The sequence below is a fragment of the Agelaius tricolor genome, unplaced genomic scaffold (assembly GCF_023055355.1).
Source record: "Agelaius tricolor isolate 1412-34295 unplaced genomic scaffold, bAgeTri1.0.p SCAF_7, whole genome shotgun sequence".
Lineage (NCBI taxonomy): Eukaryota > Metazoa > Chordata > Aves > Passeriformes > Icteridae > Agelaius > Agelaius tricolor.
Genome location: NW_027269267.1, coordinates 32,694,818 through 32,707,191, shown reverse-complemented (window position 1 = coordinate 32,707,191; position 12,374 = coordinate 32,694,818). Strand labels below are relative to the sequence as shown.

The following is a 12,374-nucleotide window of genomic DNA, read 5'->3' as shown; positions in this document are numbered from 1 at the left end:
CTTTCAACTCCTCCAGCTGCTTTTTGACAGCTAAAACGTGTTTGGAAATTGCAGTGGATAGTGAGGGTGGGTTTTTCTTTGTTTGTAAAGCTAGCTACATTAAAAGCGATCGGGTGCCAAACTCACCCTATAAAATGCAAGATTATTCTCAGGAAGTATTTTGAAATAATTTCTTTGTTTGTTAAAGGCCTGAATAATTAACTTACATGCTAGTGATTTATCATTTGCTATTATGAAAATCTAATTTGTTACACTGGAGAACTGAAACAAACAGCCACAAGTATGTAACTTGTACTGTATGGTGTGGATTATTTTGAAAGCATAATGAAAAACTTTTCAATGAATACATAATGAAGGAATAAATAGATACCTGTTAGAGTGGCATTTGCCTGCCTAATGAATCACCCAGATACTAAATGTCCATGGTCTTTAGGAATGAAAAAATATGTTGTACATATTTTTGTATATAGCCTGTACAACAGGCTTTTGTACAGCCTGTCATTAGAAGGGTGGGATTCCACAGCTGTTTCACACCTCTGCTTTCTGTATCCTTTTTGATTTCTCTATATCCAACTGCCAGGATTGTTTTCTAGCATTAATTGGCTTGGTTGGATTCTTCACTGAGGAAGTATTCATCTGAAATATATCATTTGGATAACTCATTCTGTGTAAACCAGGAATTGGTCACTGCAGCAGATGGTGATAGGGACAAGTGTTGCAGTAGGTGAGGGTCCCCTGCTTTTCATACTGCATGTTGCATTGTCCTGTCATGCAGAGAAGAAGGCACAGGCTCCACAGTGGTTTTAACACTAGGCTAGAATTTGGGTTCATGTCTCCACTCTGCAGCAAATGGCCCTGAGCTTAAGCAAGGCTTTAATGCTGTCTGTACCTCATCTCTGTGTGTAAAACAAAACCAGTAGTGCTCTGTAGGTGTGGTGTTCTGGGTACATTTCAGGTTTCAGTAACTGGTGCTCAGTAGATGTTACATGTTGGCTGGAAAATACTTAATTTGAAATTTGTGTTGGAAATGACATGAAAAATTTCTGGATTGTTTATTTCCTACTCAGATTTCAAGTGAAGACCAAATTATTTGGTTAATTTCATCAGGCAGAGCTGGAGAATAGTCTTCAGGGATGCACTGAATTACTGCAGAGTCTAACTGCCTTTCAGAGAGAATGTGATGACAAGGGAGACAGTGCACTGTGTTACATTTCTAATTATGTTATCTGCATCCTCCATTAGATCCTACCATTCAATTAAGACTACACTATATCTCCTGGTAATGGAGATTATTACTGAGAAAGCACAGCATAATATTAAAATCAGATCACCTGAAAAAAAGTCACCATGTCCCTCTCCCTCTTTCTAAGCCACTTTGAACATATGCAACATTTGTCCCTCTTTTTTTTTTACTGGTAGCCAAACGCTTAGCAATGTACCAGGAACCTGATTCAGAAGAAGAAGAGGCAGCCCCAAAAGGAGGAACTCTGTCCCAGCGGGACAGTATCTGTAGCCATCAGAGCATCAAAGTGATTCACAGGAGCCAGAGCACCAAAACCCACCGGCGCACGGGGAGCAGAGCTGAAGCAAAAAGAGCCAGCATACTCTCGAAGCACACTGCATTCAGTAGCCCAATGGTAAGTCATGAGAACTAAATGCACAGTGTCCTGTATCTTGTAGTAGAACCATGTCTTGGAAAGAAAAAGGCAAAGAAATCCATAGCACATTGTGTGACTCTTTATAGATTTCATTTTGGTGTTTTCCTTCTGTAGTCACAGCTGTTTGTACAAAAACAATGAAGTGTTGGCATAGATCTTATCAAAATGCCTTGTCTGCGCAAACAAGCTGAAGGTAAAGACAATCTGAAACGTTGGTTTGAGTTATAATTTGAGTTTGGAAAGAAAATGTATGTCTTCCTTTTATCTACAGAAGCTCAGAATAGCATTGAGGTCAAGGACTTGAATTGTTTGCATATGCAAATTATTTTCTATTTTGTCAGAGAATTTTAAAACTATCAAGTGCTGGGGTGGACACCATATATTACAATTCTTAGACACTGTTGACATATACCATAGCATATGTTTCAGTGTGTTTCAGTAGTTATCAGTTGACTGCATGTGTTGTATTTTGAAAACTAAACATCTTTAAATTTCAAAATGTTGCTGACTTTATGTCCTTACAACTTCTTTTGGTTTATTTTATACTGCTGTGACTCTGTGTAAGTTTTACATCAGCTAAAAGGTAATAAGAGGAGAGAGGAGCCAAGTTGTGTCTATTCAGGGATTTTGCATTGTTGCACTGTTGACAATAATTCACCTTTAAAGCAAATTACAAATATAGACAAAGAAAGATGCTTTTTGCACTGGTGAATTTCTTGATTTCATTCAAGAAGAGTAAGCTCTTTTGATAAAATTCCAAGCTGCAGATTTTATACATGGAGTTCTTTGGTTGCTCATATTCATCAGCTGCTGAGCATCAAGAGATAATATTCTACTGAGAAAAGAGGCTTAGATCAGTTTATCTTTTAATCTTTTGTATCCTTGCCTCCCTCTGTGTTACAAAATACTGGAGTTTGCTCTGACAAGAATTATATTAAATAAGTGGAAAATACTGATGAAATAGACTTGAAAGGGCTCAATGTTTCAGTGTAAAAAACCCTCATGAATTAACTTCAAATGTGTGGGTGGTTGTTCTCTAAGAAACAATTGAGGATGGTTTTATTTTCTACAGTGCTGATGTAAAGCCAAACTTTAAATGTCATTGCCATCTATTTTTTCCACACCTCTGGTCTGCAGTGTACCATACTTTAGTATTAGATAATAAATGTCTTGAATTAAACAGGAAAGAGGGAGGAAAATTAGAATGTAACTCTCCTCCTTTCCACTACCTCCAAAGTAGATAAATATTGCTGCTATAAATATTTCACATCATTTCTACCAGTAGGCTCATTGTTAACTGTTTATTGTCTAGAATGGGTGTGTTACAGTTCTTTCCACCTCTACTCTGTGGTGTAAGGCCACCCCAAAACTCTTGTTATTGACACTGCTGTGGATGCTTTAATTGCATGTTGCTGCTTTGGAAATGTAGAAGCACAGATATTAATCACTGGTATTTGTTACTAGGAGAAGGACATCACACCTGACCCCAGGTTGTTAGAAAAGGTGAATGAATGTGCAAAGCATCTGGAGATCATGAGGAGCCACGAACAGCCATTATCCCATCTGAGTCCAGAACTGTGCGACGTTTTCGACTTCTTCATAGCTTTGACTATTTGTAACACAGTCGTGGTTACTGCGCCTAATCAGCCCCGACAGAAGGTAAGTTAAAGAAAAAGGAGAAGAGAGTTCAGGCTTCTTTTGCCTTGATACTAAATTATCAAATTATTTTATTTGCCTTGATACTAAATTATCAAATTAATTATTGCCAATTACTAAATTATCCCTGGTAAGCTAGGGAAATGAAAACCTCCTGTTCTACTGAGAAACAGCTAGGGCGCTGATGACTTGTAGAACTGAGTGAGTTTAATAATGCATTAGCTGAATGGAGTGTGTCAGCTATTTCACTTGCCTCCATGACAAGATATTCTTTCATTGAAAATTTTAAGATACCTCTGAAACTCTCCAGATTTCTTGTAATTTATTCATTTAATAAGCATAAATATGTAAGCATGTGTGGAAACTCATTTGTAAATGTGCAAAACTTACCAGAAAGGGATATAAGCTGTCAGTGAATAAATATTTCATATATATGGATTAAATTAAGAAAATTATGAGACATTTTTAAAAAGTTTAAAAAGAGAAATATACCTGAAAAACATCACTTAAAACTTTCAAATTATGTAAAAGATGCATCTTAAGCTCATTATGAGAAATAATGATCGTTAGGGCTTAAATTGGCCTTTAACTAGTGTAATTGATGAATGAGACTTTCAAGAATGCATTCCCAAGATGATCTGTAAGACAAAACTATAATGGAATGTAATATTAAAGCTCGCCAGCAGCTGGAATTTCCATTCTGGAGAAAATTCTGCGCTTTGTTTCTGTTCCAGATTGGAATAAAAAGTGAACTAGTCTGCAAAATGATGTGGTTTTGTGCCAAGGAAACATTTGGAGAATGCTCAGTTCGGCTGTTTCAGGAATGCTACACTGTTATACAATAATATAATATATATTACTATGAATATGCTATTACTAGTGTTGCTACTGTGTCTTTAGAAAAGATTTGTGTGAACTGAGATGAATGGTAAGTCTGAAGCAAAATGCTTCAATGCTGAAAGCGACGGGGGAAATTACTTGTTGCAACATGTGTCTTTTGAGAATATTTTCAACGTTGGCATATTCTCATTAAACTTTACTTCTGCAAGATACCACCCTGCTCAATAGAAAAATATTGCATTAACTTTTTTTTCACTACCTTCTCTGAATATGCATGAAGGACGACAAGTTCATACTAATGGTAGCTTCTAGTATGCACTGCTGATGGTGATGGTGCAACATTGATAGACTATCTATTTGTCATAGCTGAAGAGGTGAAAGAAGAAAAAACTGTTTTTATACAAACATATGTGCTTTCGTACACAGGTATAATTCTGAAGTTCTAGTGAGTTTTTTGTTGTTGTTATATCAGTGTTGTCCATTTACTTTCATTTCTCAAAATACAAATACCATTACTTTTTGTCCTCAAAGAAATTGTACTCTTTAGTTGGAGATGCTTAGACTGACTATCAGTGTCAGAATTCTTGTTCAACTTTTCTTTGGCATTCGTTCATTGGTGGGTTTTCTTCATCTCAAGGTTAGAGACCGATTTGAACTAAAATCTCCAGTAAAAACCATTGAAGACTTCATACGAAGATTCACTCCAAGTCGCTTGACCTCCGGATCTAACAGCAGCAGTTCCTCTAGTCTAGCTACGAGCAAATCAATGCACAGGTTTGGTCTGAGCACGCTTTCATCTACATCTACAGATAGCACTTTATTGAAACTGGAAGAGAAGCTGGCATACTCTGCACAGATGAATAACAATGGCTACAGCTCCCAGCAAGGCAGGACAGCTTTGGGGGGTGCACCTGAGGAAGGAGAACTCCGTTATGAAGCAGAGAGTCCGGATGAAGCTGCTCTCGTCTATGCAGCAAGGGCATATAACTGTTCTCTGGTTGGAAGGCTGTCTGACCAGGTATCAGTGGAGCTACCTCACCTGGGAACCTTAAACTTTGAAGTATTACATACGTTGGGCTTTGATTCCGTCAGGAAGAGGATGTCAGTAGTGGTCAGGCATCCTCTCACAGATGAAATAAATGTTTACACTAAAGGAGCAGATTCAGTTGTTATGGATCTTCTTCTCCCCTGCTCTTCAGGTACACCTCTTACTTACCTTTGGGGGGGTTGGGGGCCAGTCAATTGCTGAAGATCTCATAATATCTTAATGCCTTGTCTAGCAAGTAGATTTGCATGCTTTTAATTTTGTAGAATGGCAACCATTACTCTTCTTTTATAATACTTTGTAATTATTGCAAATTTTCTGTAACAAATTACTGGTTCCTTACTTCACAAGAATGAAGATAATTTCTGTAGAAGATCTTCTACTTGTAAGCTTTATTTTAAAGGAATTTCTTACAACTGAGACAAAGCAATATACATTTCTTTAGAAAAACCTGCCTGGCAATGCTTGGACAGTTGAATATTTTACATGAAACTGAAGTACTTTTTATTCCTATTTCCCTCTGTTTCATTTGTAAGTCCTTACATCCATTTGCTGAAATATGTTGCATTAAGCAGCACATTTTTTCATGTTTAACTATGCTGCTAAAGGGCAGTGTGAATCAATCAGCCATCAAAACAGAAAGGTTGTGGCAAAAGACGGAGAGATGCTGTTCAGACAAGAAATCTTGGCTTCAAATACATAATTGACTAGCAAGAAACAGACATGTAGCTGTGAACATGGAATTTCCCTAAAGCATGGAGAATTCTTCAGCAACCAAATGTCCTGGGAAGCAGGGATAACTTTAAATAGCTAATTGTAATCAGTTGGTTTCAAAAAGAATCCTGTAAGCTTTCATAAGTTAGAGGAAAGTCATGGGTTTCAGTTTGCATTAATCAGTTTGCATCTAATTTACTGTATTTTCAACACTGAATTTCATGCAGTGTTTAAAGATTACCCCAATATGAATGGACAGAGCCCCAAAGTGCTAAAGGTACTTCCCATGTTTCACTAAAGCATTGACTTTGTGGTTATTTTGACATTAGTTGGAGTAAACAATTGTGAAAGGCTTACACTGTGTAATTTTAGTTTAACGAAACACAGAAAAAATGTTGGCATTAGTTTTCTGGTTTCAGCCATATAAATCAAAGCTGAGCCAAAAAAATTAAGAACAACTTGTCCTTAACTAACAGCAAAGTATTCATGAATAATTTTCTATTAAAGATCTGATATTACAGAAGGCATGTAGATCATGTATAGAAACTTCTTTCCTTCCAAACTACTAATGGAGAATCTTTAGCACTGAAAATTTCTAATACCAAGAAAATAATGATTGGAAATGAGTTTCTGAGAATGAGAACTGAACATTTAGAAAAGAAAAAATATTTTATGCCAGGTCTTAAATTTTTTGCCACCATATAACGGACTGTGTTCAAAGTTGCAATGTCCATTCACAGTAGACTCAATGGATTAAGGAATTTTCGGGGAAATTTCCGGCAGGTCTGGGACCCACCTAGGTAAAAACAGTAAGGCCAGTTAGAAAATTAAAAAATGGTGACATTATCAAAGGTGATATATGCTGGAGAAGAAGCAGAGTTCCTGAAGGCCACTGTGGAAATGAGCAGTGTCTGTAGCTGGAATACAGATTCCACCATCATTACAGGCAAGCAAATTGAAAGTGGTTCTGAAATTGTGAGGGAAGTTTTTTGTTTTGATTTGGGTTTTTTGTTTTGATTTGGGTTTTTTGTTTGTTTGGGGTTTCTTTAGCCCAAAGTGAACTATGAGTTCTGGTGTGCTTTGCTTTTGCAAGGAATGTAAAGTGCAGCCACTAGAACACCATAAACAGTTCCCCTTGTTTTTTCTAGTCCTCTTAAGCCCCTCCTGGCTTCAGTAATTCTGTATGTTTCAGCAGATCTGTCTGTAAAGCATTTGACATTTCTCTTGAGTATCTTTCATGCCTGGAACTGAATTTGCTGTCTCTGCCTGAAGTATCTTAGTGTCAATGGTTGTAGAGGGAGCCTAAAAAGATTTATGCTATGGCTGTTATCTGTACTGTGGGATCTGTCGTTGGTTTTATCCAGTTCACTGGTGATGGTGGAACATGTGTGTATGGGGAGATGTAGTGCTACAAGAATTCAGTCATTTATCATTTTAAGGAAATGACTAAAAAGTGAATGGACACGACAGCTAATCCCACAACTCGGTCTTTGCTCTCTTAGTGCTTCAGGGACATGTGAACTGTACACTAGTTAAGCATGTGTCTTGAGACTTCTCTCCTTAGACTGAAGGACCAAGGCAGCACCATGTCTGCAATCTCGCAGCTCAAATACCACATGGCATGAAACAAAGATTCCTGTTTGGAAGGATAAGTATTTTGGAATATGATGAGAGAAACAGCCTGAAATCAGAAGCAGAAGTATTATGTTTTAGCTTCCTTATGTCTTATAGAAAAGTATAAAGTGTCATCAGCCTCAAAATTTAAAAAGATTATGAATTGACTCCATTTGCTCTGCCTGTATATCTAGTTAAGACTGAGGAACCGAGTGTATTCTGATAGCAAACAGATATTTCCAAAAGCCTTGAAATGATTCCCAAGAGTGTATTGTTTTTACTTTATCTCACCAGTCACCATGTTCATAAATAAGAAAGTTACTGTTTGAGTCAATACCCAGCTCGCACAGGAGCTGTGAACATTAATCATTGAGAACACAGTGACTGCACTGCCTTACTGCAGTCATTGCAGCTCGAGATTATTGGAAGGAAATGAAGAAGCAGAAGGCCACTAGCTCTCTATCATTCTTCTGGAGGGGACTTCCTTGCTGTTTTTCACTGACATGGGGCATGTGGTCACACTGCTCAGAGCAGACACTGCATCCCAGCTAAAAAAAAACATCTCTGCAACTGTGTTTTGTCTGCATGAGATCCCTTCCCTCCTTCTAACTTCTGAGCACAAGATAAATCTCAGGGTAGGACTGATAAGGCATATGAACAGCTGTAAGGGGCTTTAGCTGTCATTGGTATGCCAGAAATGAGAACTTGCACAGAAAATAGTATACACATCTCTAGTTGTAGAGAGTTGTCTTTGTTCATTGAAGGAGGTATGAGCATTTAACATTATGATCACTGCATTAGCACCTGTGGTATTTAGACAGATCTGAAATTATTAACACCACTTAACCTTAAAGGGATAGAAACAGCTTTTGATGTGTTTAAGCACCTATTGAAGTTTGCATCATTTGAAGTCAGTGAGCCACTGAAATAGCCACTCCCATAACATAATTTCTTGTGGGATATGCAAAAAATATGCCGTTTTTCTCTAGAATGTTAATGTTTCACAATAAATTGGGAAGAATGCTTGCCTGCTTTATTGTTGTAAAGTTAAAAAAAAAACCTCACTAATACAAGAAGCCCCGAAGAAGGTTTGCTGCAGTACTTCTCCCAGAAAATAAAATTCCTATGTTACACAGCAAAGTCACATGTGCCAAAAAGGTTATAATGTACTGGTAGAAAAATAGCAAAATGAAACTGTGTTAGGCTGCTGGTTCTTATATGCTTATTTCCATATATAATGTAAGAAAGGGCTTTCCAATTGCAAGTAATACTTGTAGGGATGTCCTTCTGGAATAATATATCTGTATTGTCCCTTTGAGACAATCAATGCTAATAGCATAGGTAGTATTAACAGGTAGATGGACAGGCCCATGAGAATATTCCTACCAGTCAGTGTTCACCACATGACTTTAATCAGATGGAGCTGAAATGAACATATGCAGGAAATACCACTATCTTCACAGAGTCCCTTAGGAACAACTGTGTACGTATACTGTCAGCTTTGCAGACCTAGAGAGGACAGAAAAGTCTTTAAAGGTGAGACAGTAGCTGTACAGTGAGTTAAATGTTCTCATACATGGTTGAGATAAATGGAACAAAAACCAAATATTTGGATTCCAAACTCACAGTTCCCTTATTTCTACAAAATCAATACTTGTATGAGTATGTCCTGGAGCATCTGGAGGCCCAATTACGCATTCTGCTGCTGTATAAATATGAAAGTGCTGAATGCTATGTAACTTTATAGACAGATATAGGTATGCAGTCAACACATAGCAAGATCAAATTCAGTATGAGTGCACACTGGTTAATGGGCACTGAAAAGTATAAACAGTAAGATACTTATGCCATCAAATTTGTATACCTGTATTAAGTGCTTAGTATAATGGCATAGTGCCCACAGGCTCTCAGTATGAGAGATGAGCACATTCAGTGCTGTGTGTAGTAGGTCTCTTGAGGTGCCCAGACTTTGGGTGAGGAGTGGTCACCTGACTCAGTGACTGGTTATTGTTCAGGTACCAGTAATTCAAATATTGCACTTAGGAACAGCTCTAGTTGCAGAATTATATCCTGAAATGATTCTACATTGCCCCAAAATATTCAGACTTTAGTTAAAAAAAATGTATCACATCAGGGAGTAGAATACCTACCAGAAGGTACCAGTCATTCTTACTCAATGGCTCCAATGTAAAAATTTCCCCCCTTGTACGTTTACTTAAGTCCTAACCTTCACCTAAAATTCATATTATTAAAGATTACTACTACAGTACATTTTTCATGAACTTGTCTCAATCCTAGATGATAAAAAAGATGCATTACCTCTTGTTTTTAATTTTTGGAGACATTATTTCATGTAATAAGATGGAACAAAATGTGCTGCCATCATATTTAGTACTCTATGTTGATCACAGAGTGAGCACAGTGCACTAGTCCCAGCTAAAGAGAGAAAAGAAACAGATGCTCAGTCCTCATTTTGAGTAGTTACACATGGCTTTAAGTGAAGGGTAAAACTAAGTGGAAGTCTTGCTGATACATCCAAGGTAGAAGTTAGCTGTGAGGTCTGCAAGTGCAAATTCTGCTCTAAATGAAATCACAGTCACACCCAGAATTTCTTGTGTTGATTCAGTCTGATAGGAAGTATCAGTACAGCAGTAACAGACAAAAGGACCTTCATGCACTTAGATATTCAATACAGAGCACTGTTTCCACTTCTTTCCAGATATTAGCCTTGGTGGAAGACTGAGTGCTATTTTTAAGTGTTGTTTTTCTGCACATGATGAGCTGTGGAGAAGCAGAAAAAACATTTGCTAGTAGCGTACTTGAAATCATACTTCTATTTCTGACAGTATTGTTTGCTGTGAAGTTTATAGTGATTTCTTAAAATACTCAGGTGAAAGAAATACTTGAGTAAAAAAAATAGGTCTTTCTCAATTTCACAGTGACTTTTTCGAAGAAGAAAAACAGAAAAGAAACAAAAAGATATTTTTTTTACAAAAAAACAACTTGAGTTTCCCAGGAAATATCAACACATCTTTAAAAGTATCAGTTATAAAGTGCTGGTACAGTAAGCACTGTATACAAGTTTTTATTCTCTGAGGCAATTCAGCTGCTGTTATTTTTCAACAAGTAATTTATGGTTTTATTCTTATCTAGATGACCCTCGGGGCAAACATCAAAAAAAAATACGAAGCAAAACCCAGAATTACCTTAATCTTTATGCTGTAGATGGGCTGCGGACTCTCTGTATTGCAAAAAGAGTAAGTAAATGCAGGCTTTTACTTAGCTTTTAAGGAGAGTCTTTACAAAGATTACTGAAGATATTTATTATTTTATTGTTCTTGATTCCTAACTTCTTTTTCATTTTATTCAGTAAAGTATGGATGCCTTTGCATCATACTGACTGTGCCCTCACATACTCTTTGTAACAGGTTCTCAGCAAGGAAGAATATGGCTGTTGGTTAAAAACTCATTTAGAAGCAGAATCCTCTATTGAAAATCGTGAAGAACTTCTGTTTCAGTCAGCACTGCGGTTAGAGAAGAATCTGCATCTGCTAGGTAATGAAATGAGAGCTGGACATGAAATTAAAATGTGATAAAAATTCTGAAAGCTTGGCTATGAAATCCGTTCTTTCCCTTAAATTGTTTCTGACAGTATAGAAATTGGCTTTTGTGGGACTTTATCATGGCTGTCATGTGCAGCACCACAAAGGAATAGGATATAATTAACATAAAAGACATACCCTGTTTTCCTGCTCCTCCTCATTTTATCACTAGTGAAGTAAGTGGAGTAATAGCAGGGATGAATTTGACACAATATCCTAAATGGGAACTGCTGCTTTAAAGAAGAGGAAGACTTGGCCCAAGCTGTCTACAGAATTTCATTAGTTCAGTACTGCTTCAAGGTGTCAGAGGCTTCCCTGACTCCAGGGGCACCAGAGACACACAAAGCATAGCTCACAAACTGCATCTGTGAGAGGCATCAACTTTCATATACATCAGGTTCAGCACATGCACTCAGGGCCTGTGTATGCTATGGCAGGGGGGTGCAGTTAAAACCAGTGTATGTAAAAAAGTATTGCAAGAGGTAAATCATACTCTTTTAAGCTGAGATGTTGAAAGATGTTCACTAATTGCCAGCATGGATCTGGGAGACAGATCCACCTCACCCAACTTCTAATGCATCTACTACAGGTCTCTAAGGCTCGACAAATAGATGAGAAGACAAAATGAGAAGACAAAAAAGTGTAGTTCATTTGGTCTGACTTAGATATCTGCTTTAGGATTAGATGAATCATGCCCTCAAAGTGTCTGGTTCTCTTCCCTGACTTAAAGGGGGGCATGAGTTGCCTAATTCAGACCAGAGTAATCAAGATCCCACCATGGGTTTACCTGTTGGCTCTGGCTGCACGAACCTCGTACTGTGGTTTGTAACCTGCAATGATCAGTCATCATTAGGTTGTGGGAGTAAAAATTCAGTATGGAATATATTTTTCTTTATTTGGATAGCAATAGCTTTCCCAACATTTCCCTAAGAATGTGTTTTCATGACTGGTGCTCAGAGTTAAGGGGACTTCTATTGTTAATTCTTTTTTTTCAAGGAAGAACCATAGAAGAAATAATTAGCTGAGAAAAGTTTATTTTATTTTTCCTGTTGTTCCAGGTAACTTGTATGTCTGTCACTTCCTCATTTGCTAGTGGCAGGGTTTGCATTTCCTCACATTGAAGTCTCTCTGACACTCAGTGGAATACTGATGTACCAGTGGTGACATTGAGCTTGGTCCTGAGTGCCTTTTTGCCACTTCTCATATATATGAAAATCTTGTCCCAGTCAATTGATTTATGTAAGC

At 37.4% G+C, this 12,374-nt stretch overlaps 1 protein-coding gene across 1 annotated transcript in view; it reads left to right on the top strand.

Annotated features, from left to right (window-relative positions):
• ATP10A (ATPase phospholipid transporting 10A (putative)) overlaps positions 1–12,374 on the top strand; it is a 110,396-nt gene that overhangs the window by 80,168 nt on the left and 17,854 nt on the right. The window contains exons 8-12 of the mRNA XM_071430884.1: positions 1,420–1,637; positions 3,123–3,317; positions 4,792–5,353; positions 10,681–10,784; positions 10,956–11,082. Coding sequence (XP_071286985.1) covers positions 1,420–1,637; positions 3,123–3,317; positions 4,792–5,353; positions 10,681–10,784; positions 10,956–11,082 — 1,206 coding nt within the window. The remainder of the gene's footprint in view (positions 1–1,419; positions 1,638–3,122; positions 3,318–4,791; positions 5,354–10,680; positions 10,785–10,955; positions 11,083–12,374) is intronic.